Genomic DNA, 19,436 nt, shown 5'->3' with positions numbered 1-19,436 from the left:
ATAGTGACTAATGCAGAATTTATCTTGTAATATATAGTATAACAGTTTTGAACAGTTATGTATCAACTATACCAACGAACGGCTTCAGCAATTCTTTAATCACCACATGTTTATCCTGGAACAAGAAGAATACAAACGTGAAAACATTGATTGGAAGTTTATTGATTTTGGATTGGATCTGCAGCCTAGCATTGAGTTGATAGAAAAAACCTCGGTAAGCGCTGGATTTATTCTAAATGTTGTGTATTGATGCATCAAAAATTTGGGTAGTTTCTAAACCAAATTATATTACCAACTGGTTTTTAGCCCATTGGAATTCTTTCTTTGCTTGACGAGGAGTGCGTTATGCCCAAAGCTACCGACAAGACATTTATTGACAAGCTTAATGGTCTTTGGAAAGGAAAGTCCGCTAAATATGAAACACCGCGCTTCAATATGGGTTTCATTCTTCAGCACTATGCTGGAAAGGTCGAGTACAGTGTTGCTGGCTGGCTTGATAAAAACAAGGATCCTTTAAACGATAATGTAACAAGACTTTTGGCCAACTCGTCTGAAAAATACATTGGTGAACTTTTTAACGACTCTCTTGGAGATGCTGACGACAACAGCAACAACAAAGCACGCGTTACTAAAAAGGGAGCGTTTAGAACTGTAGCTCAGCGTCACAAGGAAGGGTTGCAGCTGTTAATGAACCAGCTTTTTTCAACTCAGCCACACTTTGTTCGTTGCATTATCCCCAATGAGGAGAAAAAACCAGGAAAGCTTGACGTAAAACTAGTATTAGATCAACTTCGCTGCAATGGTGTGCTAGAGGGAATTCGAATTTGCCGAGCAGGTTTTCCCAACCGTGTCATTTTTCAAGATTTTCGCTTTAGATATGAGGTGTTGGCACCAGGCATTATACCAAAAGGCTTTATGGATGGTCGAAAAGCTGCCTCTCAGATTCTAGACCATTTATCTCTTGACAAAAATCAGTATCGAATTGGAACCAGCAAAGTGTTTTTCCGTGCTGGAGTGGTATGTACAACCCATCTTGAGTTTTGAATCAGAAAAACTGTATTTGACATTACTTTTCATATTCATCATGGTTAATATTTATCTGTATCCAACCACCATCTTGAACGCATACTTGCGCTAGCTTGCCGATTTGGAAAATCTTCGTGATGAAAAAATTAGCAAAATTGTTATTCGAATTCAAGCCATTATTCGTGGCTACCTTGCACGCAAGATTTACAAGCGCCGCATTGATCAACTTCGCGCAATCACTGTAATTCAAAAGAATGCTCGTATTTATGTTTCCTTGCGTGAATGGCCTTGGTGGAAGCTTTACACCAAAGTCAAGCCACTGCTCAACGTTTCTCGTACTGATGATGAGCTTCGCAAACGCGAGGCTCTTGCCAAAGAGTGGGAAGAAAAGGCAAAGAAAGAACAAGAGGAGCGTATGAAATTAGAGGCTTTGCGCATGACTCTTGAGCAAGAAAAAAAAAGAGTCGAAGATCTTCTTTTTCAAGAACAAAGTGCTGCAGCCAGTCAATCCGAAATTCTTTCTCGCACGCAAAAGCGCGAGGTTGATCTCAATGATCGTCTAAAAGAGATTATTGCTGAAATGGAAGAAAAAGATGCAGCAAACGATTCACTATCCATTATTAAAAAGAAGCTAGAAACTGAATTGAAAGAGCTTTGGGACAAGTTTGGTGCTGGCGAGGCTGCTTTTGAAAAACTAGACAAGGAAAAGCAAAGCAAGGAAACTCGACTTAGAGAGATTGAGCAAGAGCTGAATGCAGAGAACGAGCGTGCTGCAAAGTTAGAGGCAGACAAAAAATCTGTCGAGAGTCAGCTTAAAGACCTTGAAAAATCTCTTGAAAGTGCTGGTGATATGCAGTCTGAGCTGATGAAGACCAAGACTAAACTCAATTCCAATATTGCAGAACTTGAGCAAAAGCTGGAACAGGAGCAAGATGAGAAAAAACGAACCGAGCAACGCCGAGCGTCTTTGGAACACGAGCTAAATAAGGCAAAGGAGACCATCTCAGAGCTTGAGCGAGCCAAGGCAGAGCTTGAAATACTTTTAAAGAAGCGAGAAAGCGAAATCGCTTTACTGAACGATCGCATTCAGTCAGAACTTGCCGAAAAAGACACTATTGACAAAGCGCGTCGAGAATTACAGCTCAAGGTCAACAGTCTTTTAGAAGAGTTGGAAACTGAAAAGGGCGAGCGTGAAAAAATCACCAAGCTCAAGAAAAAGGCGGAATCTGAGATGGAGCAACTCCACACACTCATGGAGGCCAAGGGAACAGAAGAAACCAAGCAAGTTGAAATGCGCCGAATCCGTGATCAAGAATTAAACGATATTCGTAGTCAGCTTGCTGTTGCTCAAACTGAATTGGAGGAGAACAGAAAGCGTAGTCAAATTTCGATTGATAAGCTCAATGCTGACATTGAAAATTCACGACAGGAATTTAGTGGACTTTCACGAACTAAAACGGCACTAGACACACAAGTTGCCGAGCTTCGTGATGAGCTTGAAAAATCCGAGGAAGCTCGTGCTCGCACAGAAAAATCTAAAAGACAAGTTGATATGGAGCTTGATGATGCAAAATTATCTTATGATGAGCTTCAAAACACACTTGCTGAAATCAAATCTCAGAGAGAGGTTCTTGATAAGCAGATTGCCATGCTAAGTGCTCGTTTAGAAGAAAGCGAAGGCAATAGTTCTCGTTTGGATCGTGAAAAGCAAGGTTTGGTGCGTCAAGTTGAAAGCCTTCGAGAGGAAGTTGAAGAAGAGTCCAAAAAGCGACAGGCATTGGATTCTCAAAAGAAAAAATTGTCTACCGAAGTTGCAGATATGCAGGCTCGCTTGGATGAGGAGGAATCTATTAAAATTGATCTTCAGAAAAAGCTTGTTTTGAAAACTACAGAGCTTGAGACCATGAAGGATCGTTATACTAAAGATGTTTCCACCCGTACCGCAGAGCTTGAAGAAGCCAAGCGCAAACTAGACAAGGATCTTGTGGAGCTTCAGCAAAAACTCGAGGACAATGATAGAAACAATAGTAATCTGGAAAAAACTCGATCACGTTTGAATGCAGAGATTGAAGATCTTAAGCTTGAAATTGATCGCGAGCACAATACTGCACGCAATGCTGAGCGATTGTTAAAGCAGGTGGAATCTCAACTCAGCACTGCGAATCTCAATTTGGAGAGCGAGCGTCGTCAGCGTGATTTGGCTGAATCAAACACTAGAAAACTTCAGAGCACAATTGATTCACTTCAGCTCACTGTTGATGAAAAGACCAATTTAGTTGCCGCTATTCAAAAAAGCAAAGGTGATCTTGAAAACGAATTGAAGAGTTTGATTGATGAAATTGGAGATGGTGGAAAAAACATGCATGAATTGGAAAAAACTAAGCGCCGCCTCGAGTCAAAGATTGAGGAACTAAGCTTGCAATGCGAGGATGAAGAATCTAACCGTAAGAGAGCCGAGGAAAGTAAAGCCCAACTTGAAATTCAATTTTCTGAATATCGCAAGCGGGCTGAAAATGACATTCAGCAAAAAGACGTTCAGATTGATGAGACTCGCCGTGCGCTTATGAAAGAGATCAATGATATTGGAGAGCAGTTTGACGATTCGGTTAAGCAAAGAAATGAGCTTGCCAAGACCAAGAAACGGCTAGAAGATCAAGTTGAAGAATTGAACTCGCGTGCCGAAAACTCAGCAAAGGGTCAATCTGATCTTCAAAAGTTCAAGACTAAAAACGAAGTCGTGTTGCGTGATCTGCAAACACGTCTTGAAGAAGAGGAGCGAAACCGCCGAAACTTTGAGGAACTTAGTCAGCGACATGAAAAAAAGGCCAATTCTCTCCAATCTGATATTGAGCGACTTGAAGCGCAGGTAGATACTTTAGAACGTACCAAAAAGCAGCTTGAGAAAAAGGTGGATGAATACGACCATGAGCTGAACAGTGGTGAAGATAGCAAGCATGCTCTTGCAGAAACAAAAAAGCGACTTTTGATTGAAAATCAACGACTTCAAGAGGCCTTGGCTGATGCTGAAGAGGAGCGTACAGTATGGGAAGCAACAAAAGCTACAGGAGCCACTAGTCCAGGACAACTGCATAGTGCTGCATACCTTGATTACGAGGAAAAAATTTCAAAGCTGGAAGAATCTCGTCGTGCACTATTAGCTTCTCAGCGATTGGCTACTCAAGAAACTGAAGATGCTGTTGCTTCACTAGCAGCATCTGAAAAAGTCAGGCGTCAATTGCAAGCCGATGTGGATGATATCAGACGACAATTAGATATTGAAATCTTGGCAAAGGGTGAAGAAAGTACTACGCGCCGCCGACTTGCATCTGAGCTTAAAGAAGTACAGCTTCGACTTGAAGCAGAGATTACCAAATCAAATGATCTTTCAGATACTGTTTTACTGTTCCGCGCAAAAGCCGATCAGGCACTTGAAAAACTGGAGGCAGCCGAGCTTGGTCGTATAAAAGCAGAAAAAGCAGAGACTTCTTACAGGGCACAGGCCAAGGAATTGGAAGAGTCGTTGAATACTGCAGTTCAAAATCGCCGAGATGCCGAGGAGCGTGTAAAGAATATTGAAGGACAAATGATTGACTTGCAAGGAACAATTGAAGACAGCTCGCATGAACTGGCAGATCTCCAGATTGCTAAACGCAGAATTCAGGAGGAGCTTGTTCAAATATCTGAACGTCACAAGTTGGACACCTCTGAGCGCGAGAGTTTGGAGGATATGGCTCGTAAAAAATACCAAAAGGAGATTAAGCAGCTTTCTACTGATTTGGATGCTGAAAAATCAGCCTCTATTCAACTCAAGGAAAGTGTGCGTGATCTTGAAATGGAAATTGAAACCATGACTTTGCGTCTTGATGGCGAGCTTCGTGGATCAAATGTTTGGAAAAAAGAAAAAGAGAAGCTAGACGCACGTGTAGAAGATCTGACTCGAGCCCATGCTGATGCAGTTCGTATCGAAGAAGAGAGTCGTGTACAGATATCGTCTCTGACTGTTCAGCTGAAGGAAATGCGTGCCAATCTTGAAGAAAGCGAACTACAAAAGATGCAACTGGACAAGGCAAAGCGTGGTATGGAATTACGTCTCGAAGAGCTTGATCGTGAATACAGTAGCACTAACCGAGCTAGGGCTGATATGCAACGATCTGTCTTCCAACTTGACCAGCAAACGACCGAACTTCGAGATATGCTTGATGAAAATCAAGAAAAGGCCCGGACTGCAGACGAACGAGCACGCAGAGCAGAGGCGCATGCGCAGGCAATGCAAGCAGATCTGACCAAGGAACGTGATGTCAATATTGAGCTTGAAAAGGCCAAGCTTACACTTGAAAAGACTCTCAAAGAAGTAAACTCTCGTCTATTTGATTTAGAAACAGTTGCTCTCTCTCGAGATTCTACCACTGCACGTCGACTGGATGCACGCGTAGATGAACTGTCAGCTCAACTGGATACAGAGCAGCGCGAAAAAAGCGAAGCGGTCAAAAACTCTCGCAAAGCAGAGCGTATTGTTCGAGAGCTTCAGTTCCAACTGGCTGAAAAGGACAAGCAAAAGGCCAGATCAGATGAAGAATGCGAGAAGCTTGAGCAGAAACTCAAGAAAATGCGTACTCAGATTGAGGAACTGGTTAGTATTTTATATTTGGATTGTTTGCGGTTTAATTCAAATGGTGTATCACTCATGCTTTATATTTGAATTGATATTTGTCTTGCATATTTGCAAATGGATCGATGCCATTGTATTTTTAAATGCATGTTTATAGGAGACTTCCGAGAGCAATTTACAACTGGCTAAGCGCCGTGCCGAAAGAGAAGCTGCTGATTTTCGCGAACGCTCTATCAAGTAAGTTTTGGGCTTGTTTTAAATCAACAAAAAGAGCAACGCATTGCCAGAATGCATTTGAAACCCCAATATCCCAAGCCATCACAAGCTATTAGCCCACAATACCCATTAATACACAATTAAGCTTTTGAAAATGATTATTTTATATATGATGGACACTGCTAATTTGTCATTAAATGTGATATCTAGATTCGAAAAGGAAGTAGAGAAAATAAAGGGAAAGATTGATCGCTCATCTCATGGTCTGGATATTGGACAAAGACTGCAAAGCTAGTTTGGCTAAGCAGATGGATGCGACAATTTTAGTAGCTCTTCTTTTTTATGCCGTAGCAACTGACGCTCTTCTAGTAGTTTGATTATTTTGGATTCCTATTTTGTTTAAATGAACGAAATTTAACAGATTAGCGCTTTCGTTCCAAGCCTAGTATTACATGAATTTAAACAAATAATATCAACAGTATGAATTCAAAGTGTTACCTTTTCACGAACTACTGCAACATTGGCAAAGTAAACAATCAATGCAGAGCCAACTACCAATGTTGTGGCCATGGTTAAAATAGATAAACCTCGAGATCGATCACGTTTCTTTTGTGTAAACCATCGAATCCAAGGAGGCATTGACTCAGTTGCAGCCTTCAGTCTATCCTTGATCCGCTGTTCATAATCACCAGAAGTCACTGGGAACCCATCTGGAGAATAATAAGGCGATACAACAGAGTGTCGAGATGCAACATTTATGCTCCTGGGTTGGTTTGACAAAGGCTCAAGACCAGTCGACATGTGCTGAATGAAAAAACTGTTTATTTATTGGTTTAAAAGAGTCTCAAATTTGGCTGTTGTGCAACACTAAACCGACCGAATATAAACAGCAGCGCAACGTCTTGCTGATGTGAAGATTGCAGTTGAACAGCTTGCAAATACAAATCGATTTCAATCCATTTACACTGCACGTGACAAATGTCAAATTGTTGGTCAAAGCCGATCTTGCACTTGACCATCAATTCAAGTTAGAAAATGGTATAGAATTCACAGCTGTTTATCTCGCTTGCATTCACACGCATCCTGTCGAGTGATAATGAGTGGTGTTTATTTCATTTTAGTTTAGACACCGTAGATTGTGGTAGAATCAGTCTTAGTTTGCAACGCTAATCAACGTATACTTGTTAATGTTTTAGTTTACTACGCTAAACTCTAACCCAAAAAGCATTGCAAAAGATGTACTTATTTCAAAAGAACTTCAGATAGAAGCTGCTTTAACTCAATACTTACAAGGACTGGAATTTCAGAGAAAGCTGGATCTGGCTGCTGCATGCAGTGTGTATGAATCACTTTTGCGATTGCCAATCATACAGGATTCATTGACTCTTGTAACTGATATTCAAGGATCTCCAATTCATGCACTACAGTTTTCTGTTCACAAAAACTATGCGTTTGTTCTTATAAAATTGGGTCAGGTATCGCATCTGGATGATAGAGCAGCTTCACATTTGCGCCAGGTACGACAGCACGGTTTATTCTATGGCCGGAAGTATTTTAATCTGGTCAATATTTGCTAATTATATTATCAAGTAGGCTCTCGATATCGATACATCAGATTTTGAATGCAATTTTGCACTCGCCACGATTTCCCATAAACTATCCGACTTTGAAGTTGTATATTCTTGCCTTCAACGCTGCATTACCCACGCATCCACAGTTACGCAAAAACTGTTTTCTCTTTCTATGCTAGCAGAGGTAGGCGTATTTGCGAATTCTTGTCGATGCCACAATTCAAATTGGTAAAGTATTAAACTCTTGCAATCTGGCTACACATTAAACAGATTCTCTTTGATCTTGCAGAGCATAGAGAATGTGAAAGTGTCATTTTCCAGCTTTTAAAGATTGATCCCAAAAATTCGAATGCTCGTATGATTTACGATGCAATCCTGCTTGAAAAACTAGAATGTTCTTCTTTAATTAGGTATGTACGGTTGATTTAATTTGCTTGATTCATTTGCATTTTTCTTTGATAAATCTATCAAATTTTTAACAAATCTTGCAAAATAAATTTAGTCGGCTAGACTCTGTATCAGATTTGGATGCTCTTTTCAAACTAAATTTAGCTCGATCAAAGTCGGACTTTAAAAGGCATATTCGAAATAGACCTATCTCCTCAGGTTGTATCTGGTTTTATATAAAGTACAAGTAGTCTTGAAGCGACTCTAGTTTTAATCAACCATTATACTTTTCACTGTTTATCGAAATTGTGCTGTAGGTCGTTTCGATGTCAAACAAACCTCTGGTGTGTTAGTTTTTCGTTCAGATATTTTGTGGCATGAATTCGGATCAGCTTTTTTAGGGATACTGTTACGCTATATAGGGTATTTTTGCTGAGTTGCAATTTTCTAATTTAGACGAGTTGTCGATATAGTTTACAAACTCTAATAATATGCTAAATCTATCAATGATTAGCGATTCGGAATCACCAGAATTGAAGGATGATGTTTGTTTGGAAAATTTTGACTTTTCCGCACCACTTACATTATCTTGCAAGATCGGACTTGCAAGTAATGTTTTGGTCATGGACGAAAAAACGGAAAAAGTTTTGGAAAATGCTTTGCGTGAGCCAGGTATTGATGAAATAAATAATACCGCTACCACAGGCTGTACTTCAACAAAACGATTATATCAGGAAAACACTCGGTAAGTGGAATTGTTTTACTTGTCGATTTGTCATTTAAATATAATTTATATTTAATCTTTTGGTCCTTGTATTATTCTAGCACTTCAGGACGTGTTCGTCAAAAGGTTGCTGAGGAAACCATTAGCGCAAAAGGTCTTCGATTATGTGATCTAGATTCGTTTATAAAACTTCTTCCAAAGGGCGTACGACTTGATACGGAAACGTGTTTGATAGACAATGATCTTAAAACCCAGTTTAGTGTTATACTTCCCACCATCAAACAAAGACTTTTTCAGTCCTGTCTTTCTATGGGCAAGAAAAAGGCTGAAAACATGTATGTTTATCTTCATTTCAAATGATTGTTTATTTACGCTGTTTTGCTAATTTTTATATAAGCTCGGAGCCAGTTTTGCCTTCACTTTTATCCGTTTTAGCTTCAACAATGGATGATTCTGTTCCAGAGTCATCAACACAGTTTTCTAATCCAAATTTGGTACCACACTTTATTGCGTCACTTGATAGCAGCATGACAATTCAATCCATTGTTTCAAGATACATTATCGATTCGGTAATGGGACTGCATACTGTGGAGCAATCATTTATAAAGGATGATGCGTGGTCATTGGAATTTTCAACTCTTATCATCAAGATGCTGATAACTCTTGAGCGATTAGGGTTTTCAACTTGCGATTTGATTAGATTCAGAGAGAATCTAGCAAATAACGCGACAGAATCTTTGCTTTTTTATATTCTATTGGCAGAAGCACTGGTGGATTCGTTTGAAACGAATCTGGTGTTATTGTCCAGCAACTCTTTTACAAAGGGCTTTTTTGGAATGGATAATTCTCTTTTGGAAACAACTCTTTCTGGAATTTTTTCTCGTTTAATTGGAGCCATTGATACGATCACGCAGCATACATGTGATGTCAGTTTAGACATTTCTATACGGTAAGTAGCAATGTTTTTAGTCGTGATACAAATGTATAGAAATACTGTTTTTTTCAAGATATAACTCATTTTTTACTTTATTAGTGTGCTGTGGCTAAAAACTCGATATATATATGCAACACAATGCGAGTTATTTTCTGATTTTGCACTCAAGCTTCACGAGGAACTAATGATGTCCATATTCAACAAGATTGAGGCTGAACGAGGCACTGCAACTGTTCGATTGTCAAATAGGTAAGCCAACGTCTGTATACATGCATTATATTCACATGTACTAATATGTTGGTTTATAAACAGGGGATCCATTCGACAAATTTCTCCATTGATTTTTCAGTCTTTAATGGATTTTATTGAAGCGTTCAAACTTTTTGAAAGTGTAAAGGAGCATTTTAAAGAAGATCGTCACAGCCAAGTCATTGAGATATTACTTTCTATTCTTTTTCCAAATTTTTCATACGTGATACAAACTATTCCCAAGATCCCTCAATCAGTATGTGAAGCTGCACGTAAACTGATTTCTTCAAAGGCAGCACCATGGAGCCAACTTGAATGCCTTGAGGCTTTGCAAAAGGTAATTTCAACTTGTCTGCACTGTTAAACGTTTGATACAATGAGTTTTTTACGTTGATGATGACATACTATTGGACTAATCTTGCTCATGTTATACTTGATCTTTCTGATAACTTTGGATTCACACGAATTAGTCAATTGTTGGCTCGGATGAATCACAACTACTATTTAATATACTTCCTGAACTTCTTCATGGATATATTCTTGCAGTAATATCATCTGATGAGGCAAATGAGCTGATTACTACAAAGGTATTTTTTACTTGTACAATATTTTGAGTTGCCTTTTTTTTAATTATTTTCAATTCTAGGTTCTCAAAACACTTGAATCATTGTCAATGCTAGTGCAAAATACAGGTGTGTCCATGTTTCATTAGATCTGAACATGCCAAGCTTTTGATTATTTTCAGCTGGTTTTTTTCAAGTTATGTATATATTAATTGATTGTAACTATTTGGGATCTTCAATAGTGGATGCCATTGTTGAGCAGCCTCATCTTTCAAAAGACAGAGTAGTTCAGATTATTGCATTGTCAAACAGTGTTGCTCCTCTTTCAGAACTAATGGCAAGAGTGTCGTGGCTTCTTATGGTGGCCGTTTCAGAGGATGATGCCGGATCTGGACTATTGAAGCGAGGAGGAGATGCTCGTGATTGGGTTGGAGGAATTGTGAGCTGGAGTTGGGTGTTTTTTCTAAGCCAAATCCAACTTCAAAAACATATATTTTATAATACTGCTGAATGGGGTGCATTTTTTCCTGAACATCCGCCACTAGCTGAACCCAGTACGGAATCCAATGACACATGCAATAGTATGCGTGAATCTGACAGATCCAAGCCTTCAACTAGTGATATGCAAGTAGCTAGTATCAGTAACGACAAAGAAACTATTGACAGCGATAATGACAGTAGTATTTCTTCTGATAGTCAATGTACAAACCCTCGTGACCATTTTCAAAGTAATATTGTCAAAATGATGAGCTGGATCCATAATCAGCTTGCAGAAATACTCATATGTGCTTCATATCAAGGTAAAAATTGTGTTTGTCCTTGTATTTCCTATTGGTTATTTGCCAAACATGATGGTTTTTAATATACTGGCTACTCACTAATTTTGAGAATAGGCGTGTATCTCAAGTATATGATAAATATCCTTTCAAAATTTGAATATGCTGTATATTCCACGCATATCAACCAGTGCTACGCATGTTTATACAATGTCACAATCAAACTGGATCGTCAAACACTATATGAACACGAGTCGCCCATATTACCATTTAGTGAACAGCCAGCCATAGAGATGTTTAGGCTTTTTTCACCATATATTTTAGACAAACTATCAAAAGGGATACATCGGGCCATTACAAATGATATGCGTGTTTGGTTTGAGCAGGTCGCTGGTGTACTAGAAAGTATTCCTATACGAAACAGTATGTACCGTTTTCAGCACGAGTCAAACTGATTAGGTTGTTACTAACATGCATTTTATGCCAATATTTTTTTCCAATCAACTGATTCAAGAGCAAATAGAGCACAACAAAAGGTACATTAGCATGTATCTAGAAAGTCACATTGATTCATCCATGATCATGCCATCAAAACGACAACTATTTAGCGCGCTTTCACTGAATTCATCCAACACACTTTCAGGTACATGTTGACACTAAAAGTACTGCCTATTATTTAGTATGTGACTTTGCTTACCTGCTGTGATGATAGATGTACACCGGGCTTTAAATTATATTGGAGGTGCCATTGTTTGGGCACAATACAATGCAAGATCGGCAAGCTCACTTAAAGGTCAAGAGGCGTGTGATGAATTGGAATTTGCAATATCATTTTTTCTGGTATTTATTCATTTGCAACTGGGTATTGATTCTACCTGTGAGATGGTTTGATTTAAAAATGGTGCTTATTCATATGCTTTATTATTCGATGCCAATCCAGAAACACTTGTCAATACTTCCAGAAGATACAAATTCATGGATCATTCTTGGCCAATGTCAGAGTGCCTTGGCTGACGAGCTTTTGAGTTGGAGTGCGGTTAAAATTGTTGAAAGCAAAACCATAATTTCTCAACATCAACGAGTACGTTTCAGCATGACAAATTATTTTAGTAATTCAATCACATGTGCACAATTGTCTTTAGGGTTACTGAGCAATATTACTGTATTTTAAAACAGCGGGCATTTAATAGTTTAATGCGGGCATGCAAGCTTGTTCAATTTTCTGGGAAAAGCAAACTACCTCCTGTTGACCTTCAACTGGCTTTGTGGAAATGTTTAGGCTACCTTGCGTTTTCAATTGTATCCAAGCCAATGCATGGCATTGCACTACAACCTGATTTATATCGAGTCAAAAAGTTGTGGAAAGCAAGATCGCTTAATATATTATCTCCGACTGGTTGTGCGATTTTAAACACTCGTCTTCCTGAAGAAAAGAATGCTGAAAATTATACAGTCCAACGACTACATTTGTTGGGTGTATCTATATTTAGTTTAAAAAAAGCACTAACCTTGGATTCGTCCGATTGGCGATCATTTTACAATATTGCCACCGCTTATGTAAAACTTGGAAATGCAACAAAGGTGATATTTTGTTGTAGACTGTTTTATTCTGCAGCCACTGTTGTTTAGTTTTTACATGCTACTAATTTTACCAATACATTGTAACAGGCCATTGATGCACTCATTTCTGCAATATCCTTGTGTGTAGCAGATGGGCGATCCAAAGACTCGGATCGTGTATTAGAGCCAATCATTAAACTTATTGATGTTTTGTCAGTTACATATTTTGCCAAAAAAATCAATGCAAGTATTACACAAATGTTGATGTTTGGTTGAGTTTTAATACTGATTGATTTTACTACAGGCCGAGTTTATTTCCAGCATTTTTTTAAAAGTATATAGCAGTCTTGTAAATATGGGAGATACGCAACTTGCAGCTATTTTTCAAACTCATAATGATCAAGTGATTGATGATCCATTTAATGCACTATTGGCTGCACTGGGTGTTATCAAGACAATTGATAAAAAAAAGTGGCACCACAAGCCTGTCTATCGGGTAATATTTTGTTGAATTTCATACTTTTGCAATCATGACTAGATGTACTTGATCAGTGACAATTTACAACGTATTTCCAGCAAGCATGGATCCACTTTCACGTTTACCAAAATCCTGCTAATGCCAAAACGGAGCTTTTGCAGTTATTTCAATTTCGCACAAACTCGATATCGATGAAGACCATTTGGAAAACCGAGTTTGAGAGGTATGTGCCAAGCGAGTCAACTAGACTGTTTTATTTAATTCAACATTCAATCCATTGTATATAAATACACTATTAACGTTACAGTATATACGATCAACTATATATTTGAATCACAAGACCTGGCAAATTCTTTGTATACATTCACAAATATGCAATGTTTCTTATTACACTATCTGCAGCCACGTTTGACACATTGATACTGAGACAGCTGTACAGACGAATATCCAAAATTGATGATATCTGCCTGGACCAGAATCAGCTTTTGATTGAGATTAGACAAGCGTTTTGCAAGGTCAGTACTTTATTCTAGCAACTATTTAGTTTTTAAATCAAACTAATGAATCTGTTATTTTCAACTCTAGATGGCTCTAGCAGATCTTCCAGACAGTCAAACAGTATTTCGAATGTGTAAATTTGTTCAACAGGGACAATTTCGATCTATAGTTGAAAAGGCAGAGCAGAATATGTTTATTAATTTTAATGCAGAGATTGAGTCGCCTGCAGTGAGATTGCATTTTGCAGCGGAGCTAAAGCGGGATAAGCTTTCTGGCACATCTGTATCGGAAGCGCTACTTGAACAAGTCATTATAGGAATATACACCAAGTTATGCTGGCCAGTGATTACAGCGGAAGTTTCAGCAGATAACTGGGACTTTAATGCGGATGTAATGGATTCGATTTCAACCACCAACGCGATCGATATGGCCGTCAATCATAACATTGTCTTACAACGAGCCTTGATTGTATCAAAACAGTCATGAAACAAGATTTACAAAGACTAGAATTCCAATCGAACCTATTCAAGCATCGTTGATTGAAAATAAAAATCGAGTTTTTTAAATCGAATATTTAAAGCTTGAAATCCATCGAATCTGCACAGACAGCATGAGTAAATTCAAGATAAATTCGACACTTTCAATCGATTCAAACATCAATTCATTCGACAGGACATCATGGCTGGTGCTGTAGAGCCTCATTTGCTGGCACTCAAAGTCATGCGACTGTCACATCCCAGTTACGCACAGACACATCCACTTTATACAGACACGGACTTGGCTCTGCCTGCTGCCGAGGTTGTCCAGTCGCTTAAGCACAGCGACTCCAGCATGCAAGTCGATGATGATATGTATGCTGGAATAGCAGGTTTGGGCAGTTTACTGACACTTCCGCCTGCATTCGGAAACATATATCTTGGAGAAACCTTTTCATCCTATCTTTGTGTGAACAACGAGAGTCTTACTCCAGTCCTCAATCTGACCTTCAAGGCCGAGTTGCAAACATCGACCCAGCGCATCACTCTGGCTGATACACTTTTATCTTCTGCTTCTTCTTCTGCATCCTCGTCTACTGGTGTTGATCGGCTTGCTCTTGGCAGCATATCTGGCTCTTACTCTACTTTGCATGGGTCTGGTCCTGCCGAGAATCGACAGTCGCTGGCCAGTTCCTTGCTACCGGGTCAGTCTGCTGAATTTGTTATTCACCACGACATCAAGGAATTAGGAATTCATATTCTAGTATGTTCTGTGCATTACACTCCTGCTCCTGTCATTGGATCTTCTGCTTCATCTATGGATCGAGAGCGAAAGTTTTTTCGCAAGTTTTACAAATTCCAGGTTCTCAATCCACTCTCTGTCAAAACAAAAGTCAATACCTTGCAAGATGGCCGTATCTTTCTCGAAGCACAAGTTCAAAACGTATCGTCCTCTTTCATGTATTTGGAATACATGAATTTTGAACCAAATGATCCCTTTTTAGTACAAGATTTGAATCTGTTTCGCGATTCAAGTGTTTCTCTAACTAGTGGCCAGAACGATATCGTTTCCACTAAATCAGAAACAGAGACAGATGTACAGTCGTCTCAGACTTCAAAGGGATTGTCTGTATTTAAAGAACGAGACTTGCTTGGGCAACAGGATACTCGACAATATTTATATATGCTCACTCCCAAATCCATCAATGATGTTGCAACACGAATGCTTCCAGGACTTGGAAAACTAGATATCTCTTGGCGGACTGTTCTTGGACAAAGCGGTCGATTGCAAACATCGCAACTGTCGCGAAAAATACTTTCTGTAAATCCATTTGAAGTGTTTGTTGTCGAACAGCCTCGTATCATCCGTGTCGAGCAACCTTTTGTTGTCAAGATTCGCATCACAAATCATGTTCCGAGCGAACGTCTCAAGTTGTCGATTCACGGATACAAGAATAAAATGACAAACGTGTTACTTCGAGGACCCAACAACATTGAGCTGAATGAGCTGGAAGGTGCTTCGTCTGTAGATGTCGATCTGGAGTTTTTTGCCTTGGCTATTGGCTTACAAAAAATTACTGGCATCCAGGTGTCTGATAAAGTTTCTGGAACCACTCGCGATATTGGTTCGCTTACAGTAGTGCGTGTTATATCCTAGGCTTCTCAGACATATTCTATCCTTTAAACAATATATTATACACATGCTCGTTTTACTTTACTTTGTGTATACTTGTTGGATGTCAACAGCCGTTTGAGTTTATTATCTCATCTGTTTTGATTTTAATTATGGAAATGATCATCTAATAAATACTGTTTTAGATTCCCATTGGAATACATATTATTCCATACACATGGCTCAAACTTGAATAATACCGTCTACAAAAACAATGTTGATATTTACAGACTTTTAACTTGTTTTTCAGACCAATCTATTTTATTGAGATTTGAAATTTGGATTGGCCAATCATTGCAATACCAAATCATTTCCAACACTCGGCCTAAAATACAATTTAAATGTTGAAAACAAAGTCCAATGCCAAAATAATAGTAGTATATAAATTAAATGTTTGAACATATAAAAAACAGTTATAAGATGAATCGAATGCAATAACTTGAATTTAAATATCCAGTCAAAATACGCTCAGATGTGTTGATTGTGATCTTATTTCATAGACATACAGCTTGCTATCGTATGTAACTAGTTGGATCATGACAATTGTATACAATTAGGTAATGATGGTTAATGATTAGAATTGACACGGTTGAGCAGCAGAGATGCACTTCATACCAATGTATAGACGAAAATAGGTTAGAGATGGATCAAGAGTAGATATATGACGTGAGATTGACATTCCAAGTATTGGCGCAAGTGATGCTGTGTGAAGTGGTAGCCAGCATTCCAGACACTGGAAATAAACATGTAAATATAACCAATAAGCAATGTTTATGTCAAGTCACAAAGTATTGATAAACCGTATAAACCAACTCAAATTACCATTGAGAATTTTATATGGCCAGTATCATCCGTTGTCCTGTATAATCAATCAACATTAAAATGCATTATCATGAGTACAATTTCATTTAAACTCTACACATGACGTCAATTCATTCACCTAACAATCCTGACAAGTGCTAATTTTCCTCGTTGACTGGCCACTACTGCCACACTAAGTTCTGGAATCCATTCAGTCATGCTCAATCCTAAACATATACAATTATTTAATTTAAAAATCTAAAAGGTTATCAACAATAACCCAAATTCACAATACATAAACTTGCAAATCCATAATATTCAAATGAATACTCAACGTTCCAGCCCACGATACGCTCGTTGTAAATTCCATCCAGAAAGAATTTTGGCAACACGACATTCAACTGCAAGCGTGTTTCCGTTTAATAGAAACAGGTCCTCGGCCGTCGTGTAAATAATCATAAATGCTGGAAATGTTTGAGGTGGAGCGATATTGTCTATTTCTGGCTTACGCAATTTCGAATATGTCATTTTGCGGCGTTTAAATGTTGCTGTAGATGAAGACGATGGTTCAGTGGATAGAGTCGGTGGAGCCATGTCCGAGTTGTCTAAAAAATCTCCAGCGGCATTTACAGAAATATTGCGAGTATTTTCACTAGATGCATTAAAATCGATACGTATTGAGGAATCAGAGCTGTATTCGGAAGCTGATTCAAACGATGTGTCCTCCCATTCATTATCACCGTCATCCGTTTCTCCCATATGCATATTCGCCTGATATTCATGTATGCTAGCATTTTCGCTTTCAGATGAACTAGACTCTAAATTGAGCAATGCGGATGTAAGTTGTTGATGAGCATGCATAGCAGATTGCACTTGAGCAGCTGCTACAACTTGCATTGAAGCTCCACGTGGCATATTCATCACACCGTGAAGAATATCTTGAGAATACTCTATGATGTTGAGTGTTTCGGATTGAGTAAATCCACGCCATGGAAGAGTAGATACTGGAACAGTTTCGTTTAAAGAACGGGTAGTTTGCACAGCAGATTGTGCAGATATTGTCGATTGTTCGTGTGATGAATATTGCATCAAATGGTTATTCTCGTTGGCGGCTAGGATTATGTTGTTGTCTTCTGCGTCGGAATTCAGCTGAGATGCATCGCCCTCATCCTCTACAACAGAAGGATTCAAATCTGTCGGCAAATTTTCTTGTTGGTTGACTAAAGGAGTGTTGGTACTTCTCGTCCAATTTAATCCATCAAAAATCTCGTTAGATGGTAGCACGCGATGTCCGTTATCCACCAATGTTTGATACAATCTGCTCAAAAACGGTACAGCTTCCTGGTATGACGGATTGCACTCTGCAAATGGGTTGAAAGAGCTTCCTGGTGCTGCTGACCACACTGGATCTGTATGTAGCAAATTCTTGATGTCTTGTGTTTCAATTGCTCGGCATGTCCAGTTCCATTCTGATCCAATTTTCTTACATAATGTGGTTTCTCCTGTTGAAATATCCCATACTCGGCATGTTTCATCTGTAATAAGCAAACACAGCAGCATGTGAGATTGTCAAATCATTGTGCTTGCAGAGATGGTTTCAGTTGGTTTGAAATGACATGTTTTACCTATTGAACTAGATATAATATACTTTCCACATGGTGAAAAATCTATACATGGAACATTGTGGCTATGTCCAACCAGCTCTCTAGTAGTTAAACCCTGTCCTAGCTGATAGTCTGAATACTGTCTAAAATGATGTTCAGTAGTATGCGATTCCGGTCTTGATAAATCAGGTGATTGTAAAGCTGATGGCAACTCGGATAATTCGAATGAAGATGCAGTGGTATGTGTCTGATCTGAACGTGAATCTTGAGGTAGATGTGTCGACATATCCCATACACGAATAGTATGTGCATTTGTTGAGATTGCAAGAAGTCGAGATGGACCAAAGGTCGCACATCCCCATGCAGATATTCCTGCACTGGATTAAAACCCATCACAAAATAAATGTGGTTAAGCTTAAAAATCAACTTTCTTGAAAATAGCCATTCGTCAACAACTACCTTAACGATATGGGTGTACGACATAAATTTGAAGGGAAAAACACTCGTATCTGACCACTGTCGTCTGCAGATATCAACACTTCCTCTAACCCCAACCTACCAATCCGTATGGCATTAATAGGTTCGTCCTAGAATGATAGTTGAAATGATATTAATATTATAAATCAAACTGACAATTGCAGTAGTTCAAGATTCCACATCTGGCCAGTCAGCAATCTGACAATTATATCATCAATTCGTAAACTAAAAATCATCAACTCACTGTATGTGTATGAAGCACATGCGACACTTGTATGCGAGGTTGGTATTTTTGAACTATTCGATAACAGTTGATGTAATCATGCAATGCAATAAACATAAGATATGGGTCTTGCTCACTCACGGCCATTAGATTCATTCTCTAAATTATACATCAAAACCTCATTGTTGGTCAATTCTAACTCAATGAGTACCGAATCGGTGATAATGGTAGTCTGGCTGACATTGAGTCGATTCACATCACTGCAAGAGTCTCGTTGATCAACTTTAGTCATTCGGAATAAATCGAAAAATGTCTTACCCATGGTCGAGCATTTCCTAATTGTGGTAGTTGTAATTCCTGTGTAACTGGTCTTACTTGTAGTCGATGCATGTGTGATACCATTCAGTCGTAGTGTTAACTGCTGAAATGGTCGAGTTTTTACACTCGTTGCAATTTTTGTCAAACTATTTTCAAGATTCGCTTCAAAGTCGATTCACGAATTGCACATTCATTCATGATAATTGAATCATTTATAATAGTCACGCAATATATTTTTATTCCAGTGTGTGAACGACTGCATAATTCGGTTTTA

General features: G+C 38.7%; 4 protein-coding genes across 4 annotated transcripts; 3 read left to right on the top strand and 1 right to left on the bottom strand.

Moving 5' to 3' along the window:
* Positions 1 to 5,244: 5,244 nt before the first annotated feature.
* BATDEDRAFT_36787 (uncharacterized protein) lies at positions 5,245 to 6,272 on the top strand. The gene is made up of 3 exons (XM_006677986.1): positions 5,245 to 5,656; positions 5,793 to 5,872; positions 6,062 to 6,272. The coding sequence occupies exons 1-3, from the start codon at positions 5,294 to 5,296 to the stop codon at positions 6,144 to 6,146; spliced, it is 528 nt and encodes a 175-aa protein (XP_006678049.1). The 5' UTR covers positions 5,245 to 5,293; the 3' UTR covers positions 6,147 to 6,272.
* Positions 6,273 to 6,886: 614 nt separating this feature from the next.
* BATDEDRAFT_23809 (uncharacterized protein) lies at positions 6,887 to 14,077 on the top strand (the record flags this gene model as incomplete). The annotated part of the gene is made up of 23 exons (XM_006677780.1): positions 6,887 to 6,889; positions 7,048 to 7,368; positions 7,445 to 7,606; positions 7,693 to 7,832; positions 7,925 to 8,028; positions 8,127 to 8,232; positions 8,324 to 8,554; positions 8,635 to 8,868; positions 8,931 to 9,482; positions 9,567 to 9,716; positions 9,780 to 10,053; positions 10,187 to 10,303; positions 10,363 to 10,408; positions 10,522 to 11,079; positions 11,173 to 11,478; positions 11,768 to 11,895; positions 11,996 to 12,136; positions 12,232 to 12,636; positions 12,724 to 12,862; positions 13,020 to 13,111; positions 13,192 to 13,316; positions 13,434 to 13,608; positions 13,679 to 14,077. 23 exons carry the CDS (start codon positions 6,887 to 6,889, stop codon positions 14,075 to 14,077), a joined length of 4,908 nt encoding a protein of 1,635 aa, XP_006677843.1.
* A 189-nt stretch (positions 14,078 to 14,266) lies between these two features.
* Positions 14,267 to 15,889, top strand: BATDEDRAFT_34721 (uncharacterized protein; the record flags this gene model as incomplete). Its single annotated transcript, XM_006677924.1, has 1 exon — positions 14,267 to 15,889. The coding sequence occupies one exon, from the start codon at positions 14,270 to 14,272 to the stop codon at positions 15,722 to 15,724; it is 1,455 nt and encodes a 484-aa protein (XP_006677987.1). The 3' UTR covers positions 15,725 to 15,889.
* A 141-nt stretch (positions 15,890 to 16,030) lies between these two features.
* Positions 16,031 to 19,234, bottom strand: BATDEDRAFT_23807 (uncharacterized protein; the record flags this gene model as incomplete). The annotated part of the gene is made up of 10 exons (XM_006677779.1): positions 16,031 to 16,064; positions 16,246 to 16,264; positions 16,355 to 16,472; positions 16,562 to 16,598; positions 16,680 to 16,767; positions 16,876 to 18,075; positions 18,166 to 18,521; positions 18,604 to 18,731; positions 18,866 to 19,003; positions 19,163 to 19,234. The coding sequence occupies 10 exons, from the start codon at positions 19,232 to 19,234 to the stop codon at positions 16,031 to 16,033; spliced, it is 2,190 nt and encodes a 729-aa protein (XP_006677842.1).
* Between the last annotated feature and the right edge of the window lie 202 nt (positions 19,235 to 19,436).

The sequence above is a fragment of the Batrachochytrium dendrobatidis genome (genome assembly GCF_000203795.2).
Source record: "Batrachochytrium dendrobatidis JAM81 unplaced genomic scaffold BATDEscaffold_4, whole genome shotgun sequence".
Lineage (NCBI taxonomy): Eukaryota > Fungi > Chytridiomycota > Chytridiomycetes > Rhizophydiales > Batrachochytrium > Batrachochytrium dendrobatidis.
Note: the sequence above shows the minus strand (reverse complement) of the source record. Positions and strands in the feature narration are given on the sequence as shown.

Excerpts from the sequence above, each read along its gene's own strand:
- BATDEDRAFT_36787 (XM_006677986.1), top strand. The coding sequence starts at position 5,294 with ATGCAAGCAGATCTGACCAAGGAACGTGATGTCAATATTGAGCTTGAA. Across the intron at positions 5,657-5,792 it reads GTACTCAGATTGAGGAACTG|GAGACTTCCGAGAGCAATTT; the intron begins GTTAGTATTTTA and ends GCATGTTTATAG. Across the intron at positions 5,873-6,061 it reads TTTCGCGAACGCTCTATCAA|ATTCGAAAAGGAAGTAGAGA; the intron begins GTAAGTTTTGGG and ends TGTGATATCTAG.